The sequence below is a fragment of the Macaca fascicularis genome, chromosome 18 (genome assembly GCF_037993035.2).
Source record: "Macaca fascicularis isolate 582-1 chromosome 18, T2T-MFA8v1.1".
Lineage (NCBI taxonomy): Eukaryota > Metazoa > Chordata > Mammalia > Primates > Cercopithecidae > Macaca > Macaca fascicularis.
The window spans coordinates 78,848,715-78,868,652 of record NC_088392.1 but is presented as its reverse complement, the minus strand read 5'-3'; the positions used below and the strand labels follow the sequence as shown (position 1 = coordinate 78,868,652).

General features: G+C 45.5%; 1 protein-coding gene across 4 annotated transcripts in view; it reads right to left on the bottom strand.

Annotated features, from left to right (window-relative positions):
• NAPG (NSF attachment protein gamma) overlaps window positions 1-4,156 on the bottom strand; it is a 37,551-nt gene extending 33,395 nt beyond the window's left edge. For all 4 annotated transcript variants that reach the window (XM_074022938.1, XM_005587190.4, XM_065534245.1 and 1 more), the window contains exon 1: window positions 4,035-4,156. In XM_074022938.1, coding sequence (XP_073879039.1) covers window positions 4,035-4,090 — 56 coding nt within the window. In that variant the 5' untranslated portion in view covers window positions 4,091-4,156. The remainder of the gene's footprint in view (window positions 1-4,034) is intronic.
• Window positions 4,157-19,938: the final 15,782 nt, after the last annotated feature.

Here is a 19,938-nt window from a genome sequence, read left to right as displayed (position 1 = left end):
CTGCCTGGGAACTTACTAAAAACATAAATTGTTGACCCCATCCCAAGCCTACAGCACCTCTGAGGTTTAACGAACCCAAAGGTGCATTAAAGCTTCAGAACCTCTGAAGCACAGTGTTGACAGCAGAGGGACTCATGAAACTGATGCACAGACGAGAGGCTAGAGACATAAATGGAGGCATCATAAGCATGTCAAGAGCATAGATGAGACCAGATCTCCTAGCAAGACTGCAGAGAGAGAACACAAAGACTAAGGAATATAATCATTCAGTGGAATAACAGAGGAAGTAGGCAAAAAATTAAAAATTAAAAAATTAAAAAAGCAAAAACTCGCCACCCATAAACAAGAATGATAATCAGAAAGGGAAGGATATTACAAAAGCCAAGAGAAACTGCCTTCCAGGATCCCTACTGGCTTCTCAGATGCCAAATCAAAGAACCATCAATTTTGAATTCTTATCTTACTTGCCTTTTCCTCAATATTTTATTTTTTTCTTATTTTAAAATAATTTCAGACTTAAACTAATTCAGTAACTGTCAAATTTGGGTGCGCATAAAAATTGCCCAAGCCATCTTAAATTCTAAATTTCATTCAATTAGTGAAGGCCTGCTTGCACAGAACACGGCTTGCTTCAAATGAATCAGGCCAGTATCTTAAGAGGAAGATGGGGAATCTGTAGGAGCCCTCAGAAGTACAGGCTTCATTGTGTGGCAGCCATGTGAACTACCAAAAAGTCGTAGCTTTTTTTTTTTTTCTTGAGATAGGGTCTCGCTCTGTCGCCCAGGCTGGAGTGCAGTGGTGGTATCTCGGCTCACTGCAACTTCCGCCTCTCAGGTTCAAGTGACTCTAATGCCTCAGCCTCCTGAGCAGCTGGGATTACAGGCTTGCACCACCACACTCAGCTAATTTTTGTATTTTTAGCAGAGAAGAGGTTTCGCCATGTTGGCCAGGTGGTCTTGAACTCCTGGCCTCAAGTGATCCGCCCACCCCGTCCTCCCAAAGAGCTAGAATTACCGGCATGAGCCCCTGCGCCCAGCCAGCTACAGTAACATTTTTTGCCAATTAAATTTATTTAACACACTTAGCATCTAAAACTTGTTTGTGTATATAGTGTTACAAAATTCAAATTAACATAAGCAATTTTTCAAGCTTACCAAGAATTTCACTGCTCAGAAAAATAATATCCTTAAATTGTGGTGTGTCTACTGTAATCCACAAAATTGAGGAAATATGCAATATGCAAAATGATAACCCTCTGTTTCTATCCCAAAACAAACATTACATTCTGTATATTAACATAATTTTTTTAATCCCACTAAAACCAAGATACAATCATTCAGTCGCTGAAGGAGCTATACACGGAAAGACCCAGAGAGTTTGAAACTGGGCAAACCATCCCAAGTCACATGAATACCACTAATAAGGAAGAAAGATGTATAGCTAATTTAGGTTTAGCAGCTATACCTGTTAGTCCTTTTGACTCTTTTTCTCCAAAGAATCAATAAGGAAATTGACCAATTTCCACAGAAAAAAAGAAAACAGCAAAATTACCATCTGTGGGGGTGGGGGGGATCAATTTACAAAATGACTCAGCAACACTGAACTATATCATTATTAGAAAATGGAGAAAAATCAAATATGTCCTAAGCTCCTGGCCCATTTTTCCTACCACCAACCGAGTAACTGTCTAGCAGCATTTCAAACTAACACTTCAAGCCTGAACCCCCACACCTCCCTGCCCCAGACCTACTCACCAAGCACATCCATTAACCCCTATCCCCTATCTTGGCTGAAGGCCTCTCCCACTCCCAAGTTAGAAACCTAGGAGTTAACCCTCATCTCTATATGTAGGCAGGTCATTAAAGCATGTCAACTACATATTGACAAATGTCACCCAATCCCACCCCTGTATTGTACTTGAATCCAGGCCATCACCACCTCTCCCCTGAAGTCAACAACCCACTAACATGTCTGGCACTACCTTCATGGGACAGTCACCTTTCCTCCTCTTCCATCCCCCACACCCGGAGCATATTACCTTTTCCTTGCTTCATATCTCCACCATACTACACTGAATACTTCTAGCACTGAATATCTTCTTTTTAGTCCTCTGTTCACTTGTCTGCCCGTCTGTGAATTCTAAGCTCTTGAAGAAGGGGCCACTTTTGGTTACTCCAGTATCCTCAGTGGCTGGCACAAGTACACAGAGACAATTTGTAAATGTTTGTTTACTGAATATGTCAAAGTTCATTCTCCACACTGCTGCCACGTTTTTCTTTTCCTTTTTATTTTTTATTTTTGAGACAGAGTCTTGTTCTGTCTCCCAGGCTGGAGTGCAGTGGCACCATCTCTGCTCACAGCAACCTCTGCCTCTGGGGCTCAAGCGATTCTCCTGCCTCAGCTTCCTGAGCAATTGGGATTACAGGTGTGCGCCACCACACCTGGCTAATTTTTGTATTTTTAGTAGAGACAGGGTTTCACCATGTTGGCCAGGCTGGTCTTAAACTCCTGACCTCAAGTGATCCGCCCACCTCAGCCTCCCAAAGCGCTGGGACTACAGGCGTGAGCCACCGCGCCCAGCCTGCTGCCACATTTCTTCCACCAAAAGCAAATCTAACCGGGTTCTCTGGTTAGATGCCTACAACAGCCATCTGAGAAGCCGTCCCTTCACAGTCTGGCCCCAACTCTTCTTCACTCCAGCTCGTCCTCTGGCACTGTGACTACACTACATTCACTGTTCCCAGAGCACATTTTCAGGCCCGTGTATAATACATACTACAGTTTGCGCACAGAATCTCTTTCACAAGATTTCCCCTCTGTCTAAAACATTCTGTATTTTTCAGGCCCTGCTCACAAATCATCTCTTCCTCAAATTTTCTCATGAAGAATAAACTTCTCCCTCTGCGTTACCTATGCACAGTTAATACAGCTTTTTTTGTGGTCCCTATTCTACACACTACTCTTACTACAAATTTTGCGTTTGCTCCCACTAGAAAGTCAGATTGTTGTGGGAACCCGAGCCCCAGTACCTTACACACTGACTGCCTCAAGTCATGTGATAGCCTGAGTTTTTCCAATGTTTGAAAATTGGCTCTGCCATCTTTCACCTGTGCGGTTTGGCATAAGTCGTTATGAGGCTTCCCCAAGTCTCATTTCCTCCTACGAAAAATTATTATCTCTATTTGGAAAGTTATTGTGAAGATCTCAGCTTATGAAATGATGTATGTGAAGCCCCCACCACAGAGCACGATGCTGGCTTTCTATTAACTGTAACTGACAGATAAAAATGCGCTGGAGTAATGAAACGGGGCGGGGGGGAAGAGGCTGCCCAAAGGATAAATTAAGGAGAATCAGTTCAGTCCCACAAACATTTGCTGGGTGCCTACTACGTACTGTACCAGAGGTGGAAGGACATACACATCGAAGGACGAAAGCAGCACAGTCCCTGCCCACAGGAAAAGTAAACTGCCAGATGACAAAGGTTCACCGAGGAGTTTTTGGGGTAAACCTATGGTCCCCTCCACACAAGGAGCTTTTCAAGGGCAGTGGTTCTCGACAGGGCGATGTTGTACCCCAGAGGACATTTTGGGTTGCCACAAACGGGGAGGAGGTGCGACCGGCACCCAGCAGGTGGAGGCCAGGGATGTTGCTAACGAGCCTCCGACGCCCGGACAGCCCCGATCACAAGGAGTCTTCAGAAGCACCGCGCCCAAGTAGAGAAGCCCCCCTTTACCTACCAGCCCGGCAGCACCGCGCCGGGTCCCCGCCCACACCAGCCACGGGGAGCGGACTTCCGGCGGGGCGGACCCACGGCGCTGCCCGAGGCGCAGCGGACCTGACTCCAGCCCGATCCCGGGAGCTCGACCCCGGGAGTGCGACCCAGGGGACACCGAGCCCCTGCAGCCCCGCAGGTACCAGCGCGCCGGGTCCCCTTATCCCTGACCCCTCCCTCCCGCCCCGCCGGGTGCTAAGGCCGCGCCAGTGAGAGACGGACCCGGCGTCCACACGCAGGCCCATGGAAGGTTCTCACTCACTATTTCTCTGCTTTGGCGAGGTGTTCCAGCCCCTCGTTTATCTTCTGGGCCGCCATCTCCACAGTCCGGTCTCTGACGTGGAGACACGGTGCGCCTACCTCTTCCTCGGGCGCCAAGAATCCGCCCAAATAGGCGTGGGAACGCGGAGGGGGAGGCTGGTGCAGCGCGACAGTCGAGCGACTACGGAGGGCCGGACGGCCCAAGCCTCTGCGGCGAAGCGGGGCTGGGAACCGACCGGGGCGCCCCGCAAAGAGACATCGCGCAGGCGCAGCGCGTCAAGGCTGGCCGCACCCAGGGCATCTAGCGCAGGCGCGGTGAGATACTGATGGGGCGTGTTCTTTCATTCAGTATTTGCAGAGCACTTAATATGTGTCAGGCACTGTGCTAGACGCGGGAAAATCGGCAGACAAAATCTCCTGCCCTCTTGAAGTCTTGCTTTTTCATTGATGTGAAACTGTGGATCCTGTTTGTAGGGTTATTTGGCCTTATAATTTATTACATCTGAAGTTTCTCTGTATCACAGATAGAATAGTATTCATCTATCTATCCATCCTGCCTTTTGGGTATTAATCGTATGTCAGTCAAGAAACGAAACAGACTTGTAAGCCCTGATTACTGTCTAATAATCCGTGCCCGGCGCAAATAATCGCTCTAATATTTCAAGCCGCGATAAGTGCTCTAAACGGGAAGTTGAGGGATCTAAAGTCGCGTACAGTGGTCTGGTAAAAATAGTAACCAGTAATACAGTTGGCTCCATTCATAATTCATGGTGATTTCAATATCCACATGGATGATTCCTGCAATGCCTATACAGCCTCTCAGCTTCCAACCTCCTGTGATCTTTCCCACACCAGCGCAGCCACACATTCCTGGTATCACACCATTGACTTTACTCATAACTGTGTGCCCTCCGTAGTGTCAGTTTCAAGCAGCTCACTTTACATTCCCTTTCCATTCCAGCTCATATCTCTTAGTGCCAGTAATTACTTACCTGCATCAGATTCCTCACCTTTCCCTATCCCTCTGCTCTTACACTTCCCTCTTTTCCCAGCATAAATTCAGGTCCCATCATTTTAGTGCATGTACTCTCAACGGCCTTGGCTCCCTCTCCCTCCTTTCTCCCAGCCAGGAAAAACCCCAACTCTCAACCTACTCTGGAACTCCTCTTGAGCAAGTGAATTTGACTGGAAAAAACAAACGAGCATGCTAACATGACTCATTTTAATGATCATAAACATCAAGCCGACCTTTGGTGCTGCTGAGCAACGCTCCCACATTTCCGTGGTCAAATCACTCACCCACTCTTTGGAGGGCTGTTCACACCTTCCTTCTCAAAACTCCTACACAATCTCTGCTTGCCTGCCAACTCTCACTTCTCGTCGAATAGAAAATAACAATTTGAAGAGCTCTTGCCTTTGGCCTCACCACACAATCTATTGCCAATCAGTATTTTGCCTTTTCTCTCGTGACAACGGGGGAACTGGCTTTGGGCTTTTTCTCTGTCTATCCTCGCTTTCTAATTTAGTACCCACACACAAGTCCCCTCTTCATTTGGTTGTCTAGCCTGAGCTTCCTTATAGGAAGGCATCAGAATTTCAAGAGAGTGAACGTGGAAGCTTCAGGTTTCGTAAGGCCTGGATGCCCACTGCACATTACTTCTGCCACAATTGATTGATGAAAACAAGTCATAAGGCAAGTTCAGATTCAAGAGGTAGGAAAATAGAGGAGTGTAAAATACTGTGGCCATGACTTCCAATTCGCCACAACTTTGGGATGACTGATTAAATGTAAAAGGACTGTTACCAGTGGAAAGCATGTTTTCAAGTGAATTTAGATTTATTAACCACCCAATGCCATCACCCTCTAAAACCATTGAAAGTGCCCAGAAAGTTTTCTAAAGGATCTACACCAAAAGCCTATAGCCTCGTCCACATTCTCCCTTATTTATTCATTCATTATTGAATTATTATTTACTGAATGCCCACTCTGCACAAGACATTAAGCCTACACACCTAGGACCCAATTGTCGAGCAAGAGACAATGCCTGCCCTCATTGCATTCGTGATCTATGAGAGGATACAATATTTAACTTAATTTTATTTTGGCATCAACAAAGAAAGAATGGGGGAAAAAAAACCCATGATAGTGACATAGCAGTTATTAAGAAATACTTTTTAGGCACGTGGTAAGGGTAAAAGTTCTCAGTGGAAATTTTCCTGTTATAAGAAATAACCCCTGAACCATTTCTGTTCTAACAGAAAAGGCAGCTTGAAGGGCCAGTCCCACAAGCTTTGATATGCAAATGTAAGCCATTAGAAACTGGGTTCATTCAACATGGCAATTCCCGTCATCTCTTCCTTGTCATCAGGTGTAGCAAGTGTCTCGTGGCCACCTCCAGATAACACCATGTGTTCAAAACATAACGGTGACCCACATTTGCATATTAAAGGGCTAAGGTGGGAGGGCCAGGTTTTTCGAGAGCTGTGTAAATGGCACACCTGGTCAAACCAATCGCCTGCACCCTACGCAAACCAGACACCGCCTCCTCCAGGATCCCAATATAAGCAACCACTTTTCCACTGCACACTGAGTTTTCTCTTTGTTTGAATCCTCCCTATCTCTGTCTCTATATGGAGGAACTGTTTTCTTCTTCCTTCCTTCTTTCTTGCCTGTTAAACTTTTTGCTCCTTAAAACTACTCCACCTGTCCATGTTGTTAATCCTATCAGCATGAGACCAAGAACCCTGGTGTTCCTCCAGTCACTGGAGCTATATCAATAGCCAATGGTGTTCAAGGGTTCTATGTTTCAAAGAACCCTTGACCAAGGAAGCCGTGATAAGTGTGTGCTAACCTGCATTCACAGTAAAGGGGAGAAGAAGAGGGAGAATGGGCACAGTAAAGGTGTGATACAAATGTCCCCATTTTCTTCCCCCCCCTTCTCTTCCTACGATAAAATTGAAGTGGGAGTTGAGCAAGGGGAATTTAAACTGAGAAGCCCGCTTAGAAGAGCTGAGAATGCAAAGCATGGACCAAATGATGATAGACTAAGACATGTAGTTTTCCAAGCTAGATTCGATAGTGTAACTCAAGCCTTGGTGACCCATAAACGTAATTCTTGTTATCACAGCAGGCAAGGGGAATTTAAACTGAGAAGCCCGCTTAGAAGAGCTGAGAATGCAAAGCATGGACCAAATGATGATAGACTAAGACATGTAGTTTTCCAAGCTAGATTCGATAGTGTAACTCAAGCCTTGGTGACCCATAAATGTAATTCTTGTTATCACAGCAGCTACCACCAGAACCTCAGCAAAAGTTGTCTTTGTGACTTCAACTTACCTCTTGCTTCTTCTCCTAAGCCTCTTTAGGCACTTAATGTCTTCCCTCACCCACACCATCAACATACAGACTAGCTGGCTGCGGGCCCAAGTGACTCCATCTGAGCCAATCCCCTCCTCTAGTTCTAGAAACCCTTTTTTCTTTATTCCGCCTCAATAAAAATGTGCATTCCCGAGTGATCTACTTGTTTTGGATGTGACTAAAATGAATCACATCAAAGTGTGAATGAGGCTTCAAATAGAGCTTGCAAACCCCATTTCTTCTCTCATGGTGGGCTTAAGCCTCTGAGAGTTCTTTGAGCCTGCCGTCCCAGGTTCCTTGTCTACACAAACCTGCTTCCTTCCCCTAGCCTAGTCTGCTGCCAGGAAACAAAATTCTTGGACCTGCCTCCCACAGCTGAATGTTCCAGTCAAATAAAAGGTCTTTGTCATTTCTTGGAGAGAGGGTTTGATTGGTCAAATGAGCTCTATTTCAAATCAGGAATCATAAATAAGGAAGCATAAGAGCTCCTATATCACTAAGTTTTGTTTGTTTGTTTAATTGCTAGTACCTTGACAGTGTTATTTTACTCTTTCCTCCCCACAAATATGCTGTTATGTTATACAAGAGATACACTTCTGAGACCTAGCCCAAGAGGTTAGCCATGAATCATGAAATTATTTCTCTGGGAAAATATCTTCTGAGTTATAAATAACAAATTTACAAAAACCCTTTGGAAAAAAGTCTGCTATCGTTTGACAGTTCCTTTCATCAGAATAGGATTTTAGAAGATTGTGCTTGGCTTTTGTTCCGATAAAACTAATAGAAGCCATTATGATCTGTATTTTTTTTTCCGGTTAAGTATTAATGAATGCACTGACTTTTAAAAATCACCACTGAATCTTTATGAGATTAATATGGAGAATTCATTCTCCAGATTCCTGTGTCCAGTGCCTGCTTAGCAGCTCCACATAGACATCTAAAATGTCACACGTAACCGTTCAAATCTGAGCTCCTGATGCTCCCACACCTGCTCTCCCTTCAGGCTCAGCCACGTGGGTTCATGGCAGCTTCACCCTCTCCTTGGCCAAACACTTGGAGTCATGCTCCTCTGCTCTTTCTCTCCACACCACATGCAATCTCTAGGAAATTCTGTAGACTTTGCCTCCAAAAAGTGCCCAGAGGCAACCGCATCTCCTCGTCTCCCTGTCCACAGCCACTGCGTGGTCTGTGAGTCGCCATTGTCTGTGACTGCACTCGCTGTCTGTGTTCAGAACCTGGCACAGTGTCACTTCCAGAGTAGAACCCAGTCAATTTCAGTGGAAAGTCCTGTGTCATGATGGAAGAAGAGGAAGAAGCATTTGGACACTCAGAAAGTATTTTCTCTCAAGTCTGGCTGTGGCCCTTCTTCAAGGTAATTTCTTTTCTTTTCTCCTTCCTTCCTTCCTTCCCTTCCTTCCTTCCTTCCTTCCCTCCCTCCCTCCCTCCCTCCCTCCCTCCCTCCCTCCCTCCCTCCTTCCTTCCTTCCTTCCTTCCTTCCTTCCTTCCTTCCTTCCTTCCTTCCTTCCTTCCTTTCTTCTTTCTTTCTTTTTTTAGAGACAGGGTTTTACTCTGTCACCCAGGCTGGAGTGCAGTGGCATAATCATGGCTTACTGCAGCCTCAAACTCCTAGCCTCAAGCAATTCTCCTGCCTCAACCTCCCAAGTCGCTGGGACCGTAGGTATGTGCCACCACACCTGGCTATTTATTATTATTATTTTTAGTAGAGACAAGGCCTCACTGTGTTGCCCAGGCTGATCTCAAACTTCTGGGCTCAAGCAACCCTCTTGTCTCAGCCTCCCAAAGTGCTAGGATCACCAGTGCACCCCCCTGTACCCAGCCAGCCTTTTCTAGTGTTTTCTTTGACTTGTTATTTGCTTCTATTTGCTGGACTTTCTCCATATTTCTCTCAACCTCTCCTGCTCTAACCTTTCACAAAACCATCATTATTAATTTGTTTTATTTTCAATTGAATTTCAAAATCAAAGCAAGAGAGCGAATGTTTGAAAAGGAGAAAGAGAACGGGGCAACACCCAAAGGTGCCAGCCCTTGAAGACCAGGCAGACTGGTATCCCCTAACCATAGCATAGCTTCCAGTGCAGCAGGGCCAGTTTCTGGGAGGCGAAGGGGAGATGGGTGCCAAAGGTGCCTGGAGTGGGAGTAGGATTGGCAGCCTGGAGCTTGCCTGAGCTCCCAGGCACCTGATGGAGGCTGGCACCTAAAACCTCCACTGAACCCTAGGGCCCCTGGTAACCATTTGCCAGAAACTCTACAAAGTGCTTTAGAAACACTGTTGTTAACCCATCTCACATATAAGGACTGAAGCTCAGAGAAGCTAAGTAGCTTTCCTAAGGTCACACAGCCAGTAAATGGGAAGATGGGGACTTGAACCCAGACCCATGTGACTCCAAATCTATACTTGGCCCACTATAATGGACCAGAAAATGGTCCTTATTTTGTAATAGTTTAATAACCACTCACGCAACACGTTGCCTAGTTGTATGGACCAATTATTGATTTTCAAATGTTTTTATGGGGGAAAGTCAGTTTACTAGTACCTGGTACTTTACACACACCTGCTTCGAAATTTTAATAATAATTGGAAAATGAGAGTTGGAAGTTTATTAGGTTCGACTGAAGTAAGTTGTCAAATGGCTCAGGAAGGGCCACCCCTAACAGAAGCGCCAAGTATATTATACTGAGAAATCCCCCTTAGGCACGCATTGGCTGGGGAGAGTCCTGGCGTTCATTCGCTCTCCCGCATAACCTTATGGGTCCCTTCAGTGAACACACGGGGGCGCTACCTGCACGTGCCTTTGCAAGCTGCAAGCCGTCCAAACAAAAGTGGTTAGTTTCTGCCTCTTGGGATTACAGTCAGATTCTGGCAGCATTTCGCATTCATAACTGAACTTTCCACATAAAAGCAATCTCTCTCACTGTTTTGTACACAAAGTGAGGCAGCGTTGTCTGAGTACAGTAATGTTGGAAAGAGATGAAGCATTGTAAATGTTTAACAACAGATCTCTGTTAAATCCACTCTAACGAACACAACCGTTTTGATGAATACTATTTTTAAAGAGAGAGAAAAATACAGACCTTCCTTTGCAAGCTATCTTTGAATAAAAGATAAAACCAATGTACTGAATTGGCTTAGTGGAAACCCATCATGTGTTTCATTAGACCACTTGCAGATAGCCCAGTGCCAACCTGTAAATATTCTCTCTTGGAAACCACACCTCATGGATATACAGCAATCATTTTCTTTAAAGGAGGATATGTTCACACAGTTACATTTTGTACAAATATAAAGTAGGCAAAATTGAGAGAACACAACATAAAGCATGACTCATTAATGAAGTTTGTGAATGAGTAATTCCCTCTTTTTGAATGAGTAAAAAAACCCTCTTTTCTCCAGCCCCCAACGTAATCAGAGATGAAAGAAGACAGTTTTAGCTTGGTAAATAAGAAAATGAACAAGCGCTTGAAATGGATAAGTTTTTTCTTTTAAATTTGTTTTTGCAAAGGGTTTTTCTTCCCTGAAAAACAAAATACTAAAATAGCTCATTCACAAACTTCATTAATGAATGTTTAAAAATAACATATCTTCCAAATTAGAAATTCCTCAAGAAGTGCACATGTTGAAGCTGCCAGGAATAAAGAGCTGTGGACTGGATTTATGCTATTCATTCTTTAGGCATTCTTTCAACAAGTATGTGTGGAATGACTTCTCCATGCAGGCACTGTTCTAGGCTCTGGGAGACAGCCTGAAAGCAGCAGGGATTCACAGAGGTGACATTCTAGCAGGGGGCATATGGGTGGGGTTGTGGAGTCCAGTAGGAAACTGGCTAAGGCGGTGTAGACACAGTGCTAGAGGGGATCAACACTCAGGAAAACAAAGCAGGATGTAGGAATGGGACAGGGCACCTGTGATTGTGGGGTAGGTTTCCTCACCGGGTAGGTGACAATGAAGTGAAGTTCTGAAGGAGTGGTGGCCTGAGACCTGGGATATCTGGACAAAGATGGTTACTGATAGAGAAGGAATAGCAAATTTGTGCTGCAGAGTGTGCGGGTGCCTGACCCCACATTCCGGGGAAGAGTGGGGAGGTGACGAGGTTGCAGGAGCCCAGGGTGACTTGGCTAGAAAAGTAGCACATGACTCCCTTTGTGAAGACTGGATTAAAGTTATGCAATGGTTGCGTTAAGTTTGCAGATCTTCAGGGACACGTCTCTTGCAGCTTCCCTCTACTTGTGTAATTAGAAATGAATAAATGTTAATAAGGAAGTTGAAAAGGCTCTAATGGTCTAGGACATTATATAAAGCTTACTGGAACATGAAGTTCTCAAAGTGTACTAGGATTGCAAAAGCAGCCACAGGACTCTGATTTTCCAGATTCCTGTGGAGCTGAGGAGGGGGAATCACAGCACAATAGCAGGACACATGGCAAAGGAACATGGAGCTGTGTGCTAGCAGGTGCACAGCGGGGTCATGGCCACGGTTGTTCAGTGGGGCCACCAGATAACAGATGAACACTGCAGCCATCTCACATGTGACTGCCCTCACCCTTCATTTCCTGTCCCCCACTGCGTGGCGCTCTTGGGCCACAGTTACGGCCGGAGGAGGCTGTGGATTCAGAAACGCAGTTGTGGATAAGGAAAGGTTTGGCACTGCCCACAAATGAAAAGCGACCTTCCAGATTTAGAGAAAAGGAAAAAAGCACACAAAACAAAATAAAAACCCTCTTTTCTCCAACCCCCAATGTAATCAGAGATGAAAGAAGACAGTTTTAGCCTGGTAAATAAGAAAATAAACAAGCTCTTGAAATGGATAAGTTTTTTCTTTTAAATTTGTTTTTGCAAAGGGTTTTTCTTCCCTGAAAAACAAAATACTAAAATAGCAAGTTGTGTTTTCATTTGTAAATCCTTCTCAAGAGGAAATCTAATAATAACAAGGGGTTTCCATTGGATTCCAGCTTATTTCATAATGTAAATATATATCTATCCTCTGGGGGAAAGAAACCTTTCCTGAGCCAGGTATTTCTCATTTAAATTTGTGATTTTATTCACTTCCATTTTTTCCTCTTCCTTTACCTTGAACAGCCTCTGAAATTGAAGAGAAGTGTTCAATTCTACAGCTTATTAGATGGGGCCTCTTCATTCAGTGATGCAAAGTTTAAAAAGAACGTGGACAATGACTTGCTAAGTTTTGTTCCACATCCAATCGGAAGAGTAGCTTGTGGCTCAAAAAGTCTTATCTTAGAAGATCAAGTGTCCGCATTTTAAGAGAGCGGGGCTGTATACTAGAAAGAAAAACGGATGAGAGTCAGTCATACTTTCAAACCTCGGCAGTATTTCTTATGTTACTTAAAGACATATATTTTCTGGCTTCTTTGAGCTTCAGTTTCTTCTCCTATAAAATAGGAAGAATAATAATGTGGTGGATTAAAAATGGCAGCCAAATCCTCCCATTGAGAGGGGGACTCTGTCCTCTCCTCTTGAATGCAGGTGGGTTTTCTGACTGCTTGGACTGAAAGAACAAGGATGTGATGCTGTGCCACTCTCAGGGCCCAATCTTCAAGGCACAGGCAGCTCCCACTTCCCATCTCCCATGACATGAACTGGCTTTTGAAACCCTGAACAGTGCAACTCCCTTGAGGCTGCCATGATGTGAGGAAGCTCAAGCCACACCGGTAGAGGTCTATGAGTGGAGAAAGGCAGTGGCCAGCTGCCCCTCCTGTCCTAGCTGCAGCCATGAGAGCCGTCCTAGCCGTCCAACCATGAAGCCGAGTACAGCTTCTCTGACTGTGCCCTGTCCAAATTTTCCATCCACACCATCAGGAGATACGATAATACTGTTTTAACCCACTGAGCTTTGAGATGGCTTGTTAAGCAGCAATAGATAAACACACTAAATACTTATGCTGTGGAGTTACTGTCAGTTTTACAAATAATACCTCCAAAGTGCCTACACAGAATGGACACAGAGGGAACAGTCAGTAAATAGGAGCCATCATTCGTACCGTTGTTCTCATCATCTTCCCACGAGAGTGTTTATTAGAAATGTGATCAGAGAATCCTTTCTGAGCTCACGGAAGGCATTGAAATCCCTCACAGCTGACTTGCATGGGAGTACACGGGCTTTGGGATGGCAAATCCTTCCCAGCCCAAGCCAGTCAGGTGCAGGAGAGCCACTAAAAGCCTGCTACTGCCGGCATTGCCATTAAACATGTGTCCTCTCAGCAAACGAGACGTGCCTTCCCTGCATTCCAGAAACATCGCAGCCCCACATTGTTCTTGTATATTTTCCTCTCCTGTAAATCTCCCTGATTACCTAAACTCAGTAGGCAACTAAGCACAATTGGGTTTACAGAAGGCAAGGTGACCTAAGAGGGCTTTGAATGTAGCTGTTGATGTCCAGACTGCACGGAGAGCTCGCCAGCCAGGTTGAGGGCCTTTCAAGCACTTATTGTCCCCCTACTCCCAAGTGACCTTCTCTCTGGGGCACAGGTATTTAGAAGACACTTCTAATGATGACTGTAGACATCTTGGGACCACTGAAACATTGGTAATGTTAGGAAGTAAAGTACTTTCAATGGAGTGAACTTGAAGGATTCAGAATCCCGAGATTCCTTAACCTCTCCTGCTCAGGTCCACTGCTCCCCATCCTGGCTGCCATCAACACCTTCTCTTGCCCGGCCTGCTGGACAACCTGCTCTTACTGATTAGTCATTGTGCCCCCAACATTCTATTCAGTGCATCCTCTCCTCTGCAGCACAGTCTTCTTAAAGCACCAGTGTCACAGTGCAGTCACGCACCTCTTTGTTTTAGTCCTTCTTGACTAATGGGAGAAAAATATACCAATTCGAGAAGCCTAGGTTCCCAACCCCTGTGTGTGCCGCCCCTCACTTCTCTGACTGATGGCTCAGGGGTTAACTCTTTGGGAGGAGTGAGGGACAAAAGCCAGGATGACATGGCCCACAGCCGATGGAAGCAGCCAAGGCCAGCTTGGAGGGGAGGGGAGGACCTTCTGCTTAAGGATTTTTTCTGTTTCTTACAGTCAGCCTCTGGATCTAAACCGGGACTCCTAGGATCAGTCCGAGGTACCAGAACCAGGACAAATAACTTGGAATGAGGTGCTTTTTCCCATCAGTTCTTTGGAACTGTTTGGGTTAAAAAAAGAGATGTAACTGAAAGCAAAAAGTCACAAAGCAAAACGAGGGAGGGAAGAGGCTTCCAGTCAAGACTCATGTGTTCCTCAGCCACGCTGGGACCAGGTGCTCAGCTCTTTGCTGATGCTTTCAGCTATCTCTGTCCCCTAAGGAGAGCAGCTTAGGAGCCGTCAGAACCTGCTCGAGTTCCATTTAGAAGCCAAGTGCCCACTTTCCTGCTGTGCCCATGTTGTTTTCCTGTGGCCAGTTTCTCCTGTCTCACTCCTGAAGTTCAGATTTTCAGCTTCTCCTTTCCATCCTCATCTCCAGCATCCCCATGGGAACCTTCCCGGACAGGTTTCTGTTGCTGATCTGAAGTGCAGACCCCAGCTCGCTGCTGCCCCCACTCCGGCCTTGTTGCCTTTGGAAGGGCATTCTCTGCATGGCTTCTTGTTGCCCTGGGCTGACATTCTGCCCCCCATCCCATATCGTTCTCAGAACAGAACCACAAGCGAGTTGAAAACTTCCATCCTGTGAGTTATGTAAAAGCCACACGAGTAGCCACACAGACACATGGGACCATGACGAGGATGTAGCATTTGCAGATAATTCCAGGAAGAGTTTCTACCTTAACAATGACTTGCTTTACTTTCCTCTGTTCCTGAGCTTCAGTGCTGATCCTACAGATGAAGAGAGAAAGGTCCTTCTCTCATGGTGCAGGCTGAGGACAAAACAGCAATGCGCCTGAACACGTCTGTCTCCAAGCCATCCCCAAGATTCTGTTTCAGTCATTCTTTGAGCTGTGGCCTTTACCACTGTAGAACTTCAATTTTATGGTGTTGATCTTTAAATCCAAGATGGAACCGGTAATTTAGATAAGCATTGACCAGCAGATGACTTCCAGTTTAGACTACAACATATGTCTTTGATATTCAAACAGGCTTCCAAATCAATGCTCTTACTGAATTATAATTTTTTACATCTCGTTTATATGAATTCATGAAAACAGCAGAACTTAGCAACCTTAACCTGTCCTTTATCCATGTTTCAAGACTCTTGGGTTGTGTGGGAAGGTGTTACCGTGAACGTGCTCCTCCACCCCACACCTTGGGCTGGCTTCCCTATCAGGTGGGCCAAGTTCAGCTCCCAGAGACCAGTTTGAGGCCCTGGCCAGCCTAACTGAGGTTCCAGGAGTTGGTGGTGGGCGGGGGGGGGTCTGTCTGTCTTTTTTTTTTTTTTTGAGACAGAGTCTCGCTCTGCCACCCAGGCTGGAGTGCAGTGGCGTGATCTTGGCTCACTGCAAGCTCCGCCTCCCGGGTTCACGCCATTCTCCTGCCTCAGCCTCCCGAGTAGCTGGGACTACAGGCGCCCGCCACCTCGCCCGGCTAGTTTTTTTGTATTTTTTAGTAGAGACAGGGTTTCACTGTGTCAGCCAGGATGGTCTCGATCTCCTGACCTCGTGATCCGCCCGTCTCGGCCTCCCAAAGTGCTGGGATTACAGGCTTGAGCCACCGCGCCCGGCCTCTGTCTGTCTTTTGATTCTCACAGTAGCAAGAGCATGGACTGCCTTACTGTTCAGACATTGAACAGGAAAAATATAAACCTTCCCACTTGTTGCTGGGACTATCTGTGTGTAATTTTCCCAGAAAGATTCTTTTTTTCCTGCATCCTGAGTAAAGCCTTCTCTTTCTGATTCTTAGGTAAGCATTGGACTGTTTCTGCACAGAATATCATTCACAATGAACTTTGCTCCTGACGGTAGTTTTACATGTGGAATTAGTGTAACATTTATATTAGAACAAAAGTTTCTGTGTTTTATACAGAATATGTTTAGGTGATTCACAAGAGTTTTTGAAGCTGAAGTTATGCTCATTTTACTCCCAGAGCTATGATGAAATCTGTTTACTCTCTGTTCACATTTTGTAATATTCCAAAACTTTGAATTCTGTGTAGAGCAGTTTTTTTCATCAGGCAAGGCTGTAAGGCTGGTAGGGGACCCAGATGGCACACGCAGTGTTTGCTTGCTCATCAGAACATGTTTTGCCAAAAGTGTTCCATGTGCAAGGCACTGAGATCTGCCAAGGGCACCAGCAAGGACAAGTCGGAAACAGTCCCTTCCCTTGAGGAGCTCACTTTCACAGCAAAAGAGACAGATAGTAAATCACAATTTTAGAAATTACAAATATGGAAAGTGTTGCCAAGGAGACTAAACCTCGCTGCTCCAAGGGGTGAGGTGTGGGGTGCATTAGGGAGGGCTAGACATGAGCAGCATCCCAACAGCTCAGGGAAAACTGGGGGTAATAGTCTTTTTCTCTCTTTGTTTTTTTTTCTTTCTTTCTTTCTTTCTTTCTTTCTTTCTTTCTTTCTTTCTTTCTTTCTCTCTCTCTCTCTCTCTCTCTTTCTTTCTTTCTTTCTTTTTTTCTTTCTTTCCTTCCTTCCTTCCTTCTCTCTCTCTATTTCTCCTCCCTCCCTCCCTCCCTCCTTCCCTTCCTTCCTTCCTTCCTTTCCCTCCCTCCCTCCCTCCCTCCCTCCCTCCCTCCCTCCCTCCCTCCCTTCCTTCCTTCCTTCCTTCCTTCCTTCCTTCCTTCCTTCCTTCCTTCCTTCCTTCCTTCCTTCCTTCCTTCCTTCCTTCCTTCCATCCTTCCTTCCTTCCTTTTTTCTTTTCTTTTGGTTTGAGACAGAGTTTTGCTCTGTCATTCAGGCTGGAGTGCAGTAGCATAATCATAGCTCACTGCACCTTCAACCTCCTGGGCTCAAGTGATCCTCCCACCTCAGCCTCTTGAGTAGCTGGGACAACAAGAGTGTGCCACCATGCCTGGCTAAGTTTTAATTTTTTAGGTAGAGTCGGGGTCTCATTATGTTGTCAAAGCTGGCCTCAAACGCCTGGGCTCTAGCAATCCTCCCGCCTCAGCTTCCCAATGTGCTGGGATGACAGGTGTGAGCCACGGCACATGGCCAAGGATGACAATCTGAGGAAAGACTCATCAGTGGAGAATGAGCTTCCAAGAGCCTGGGACCCTGGTGCCCGAGAGCACCGCTTGCAGTTAAGGTGTGAGGGTGTGGATGCCAATCTAAGAGCAACTAGCACAGCACTTTCTGCAAACGTGGCACTCACTGTAGTATCCATCAGCTGAATAAGTGATGCTTCCTTGACATGTTACAGGGTGCATCCCGAGCCTGAAGACTGGGGGGAACAGGCTGAAGACCGATGATATGAGATTTGGGAGGAAAGATATATTCAATTAACTCTGGTATTTTTCGCATTTGGAGGTTCGGATTTTTAAAAATGAAGATTTAGGGTTGACTCTTGCATTGTAAGCAATTCCAGGGAAGGGTCAAATGCCTCTTAAAATGACACTTATTATAAAAGAAAAGAAAGAAGCAGTGCTCATCTGGCTGTGGCTTGATTGCCTCCAGTAAGGAAATCAGCCTTAGCCAGGCTGTCAGGGTGCTGAGGAGCAGTGGAGGACGCTCCTCCCATCCATTCATGGGGCTGCACGTCTCCGTTGGTGGTGAGCAAGGAAAAAGCCCCCGTGAACCCCGGATGCTAGTGTGTAGGGCAAAGAAGACCCAGAGGGCATACCCACCCCACCCCCACACACCACACACAGAGAGACACACACCACACACAGAGAGACACACACCACACACACATACACACACACACACACACACGGAGTCCCATGGGGACACACACAGAGACACTCATATATACCACACAGACACACACATCACACAGGCACACATATACTCACACATACATAGAGACACACAGACACTCACACACGAATACAGACACAGATTCTCACACACACATACACACACACCCATCTTAGGAAGAGCAGGAAATTATTTCCCAGAGAAGAAGCTGCCTTGGATTGAGGACTTTAAGAAATCCCTCTGCCAGAGGATAGGAAGAAGGGAACAGGGAGAACTCAGGAGAGAGGGCAGCATCTGTAGGCTCGCATCTGGAAGGCCATCCCTTCCCGGGCAGCACAAGGAGATCTGTGACTGAGGGAAATAAGAATTCTTAGCTGTGCGCTTCCGATGCTGAGATCCTCTGGACTCCGGGCGAAGCCTTGCCATTGAGGTCTGCTGTCATTTGTCAGGAGTAGACTGGCCGGGCAGGAGGGACCCTGGAAAAAGTGACTCCTCACTCCCAGCCATTGTGTGAGAGAGCTGTCATGAAGGTGAGAGACACAGCCATGATTAACTTCAGAGGAGAGAGAGACCTATGAGGCTGGGCACGTGGAGACCCTCTAAGGTTGAAGATGGTCATGGCCACCCCTCCCCCAACAAAAGTCTATCCAAGAACATCCTTGCACACATTTTGTAAGGCAAGGACCCTTCCACATGGAGGTTATGCAATAAGTGGTATTGCTGTGAAGAAGGAGAGCAATTGAGAGTTTTAAACTTGGATAGTTTTAACAAAAACCATCACATCAAATATTCAGCAGCACATACTCCACGTGCAGACTGTACCCTCTGGGCATTTATTGACACCTAATAAGAGCATACCTTAATTACGTGAAAGCTCTGGGAACAGACAGTTAAGCCTCTTTGATGGGAATGAGACCTTGAGTTTATGACTTGCGTAACTAGGAGACTTGCTTCATCAATCTGCCTTTCATTAGCACATAATAACATCTCATTTTTATGGGAAGTTCCTTCAGTTAATTTTCTTAATTAGGTTTAACTGAAGGATGAAAGTAAAATCTTGCTACACAAATTCCTGGTAAGGAAGACCACTGTGTTTAATGCAGTGATTCAAACGTAAAAGCCACATACATCAAAGGTACACACAAATAAGATAATTATGTTTTCTAAAGATCCTTGGAGCAGTGAAGACTAATTTCAGATGGACCCAGGGTTGTAAATTTAACTGAAAAAGTCCATGCTTGGATGGAATGTGGGGCAGACCTAGGGTATGTAGCATTGGTATCCTTAATCCATGTTCTAAAAGATCCACCAGCGTCTGTATTCCTAACTGGAATGAGTGTACCATGCTGAGCAATAAACAAGTGAATTCCTCTGTGTTTAATAAATTTCCCACAAATGAGAAATCTCTCCCTGCTGTCAGAAACAACTGTGCTTTTTCGTAAGCAATTAACTTGTTCAAGTCATATGAAATTTTAAGCCACATTACCACTTTAGCATCTAGAAAGGCTGACATTAAATATGGCTCACCTACAGCTAGGGTTTAAGCTCTGACAGCATATCCTAAGTATTCCAAGGCCACATCTGGATTGTTCTTGTTTTCATAGCCCTACATTCTGGTTGTCCAGATGCACTCAGCTATTTTTATATTTTATTTGGTCTTCTTGAATGGTAGGTATTTCCGTAAGCTGCCTTGAATCATTTTTGGAATAAAGTGGGATATAAATAAGTAAATAAAGAAATGATGA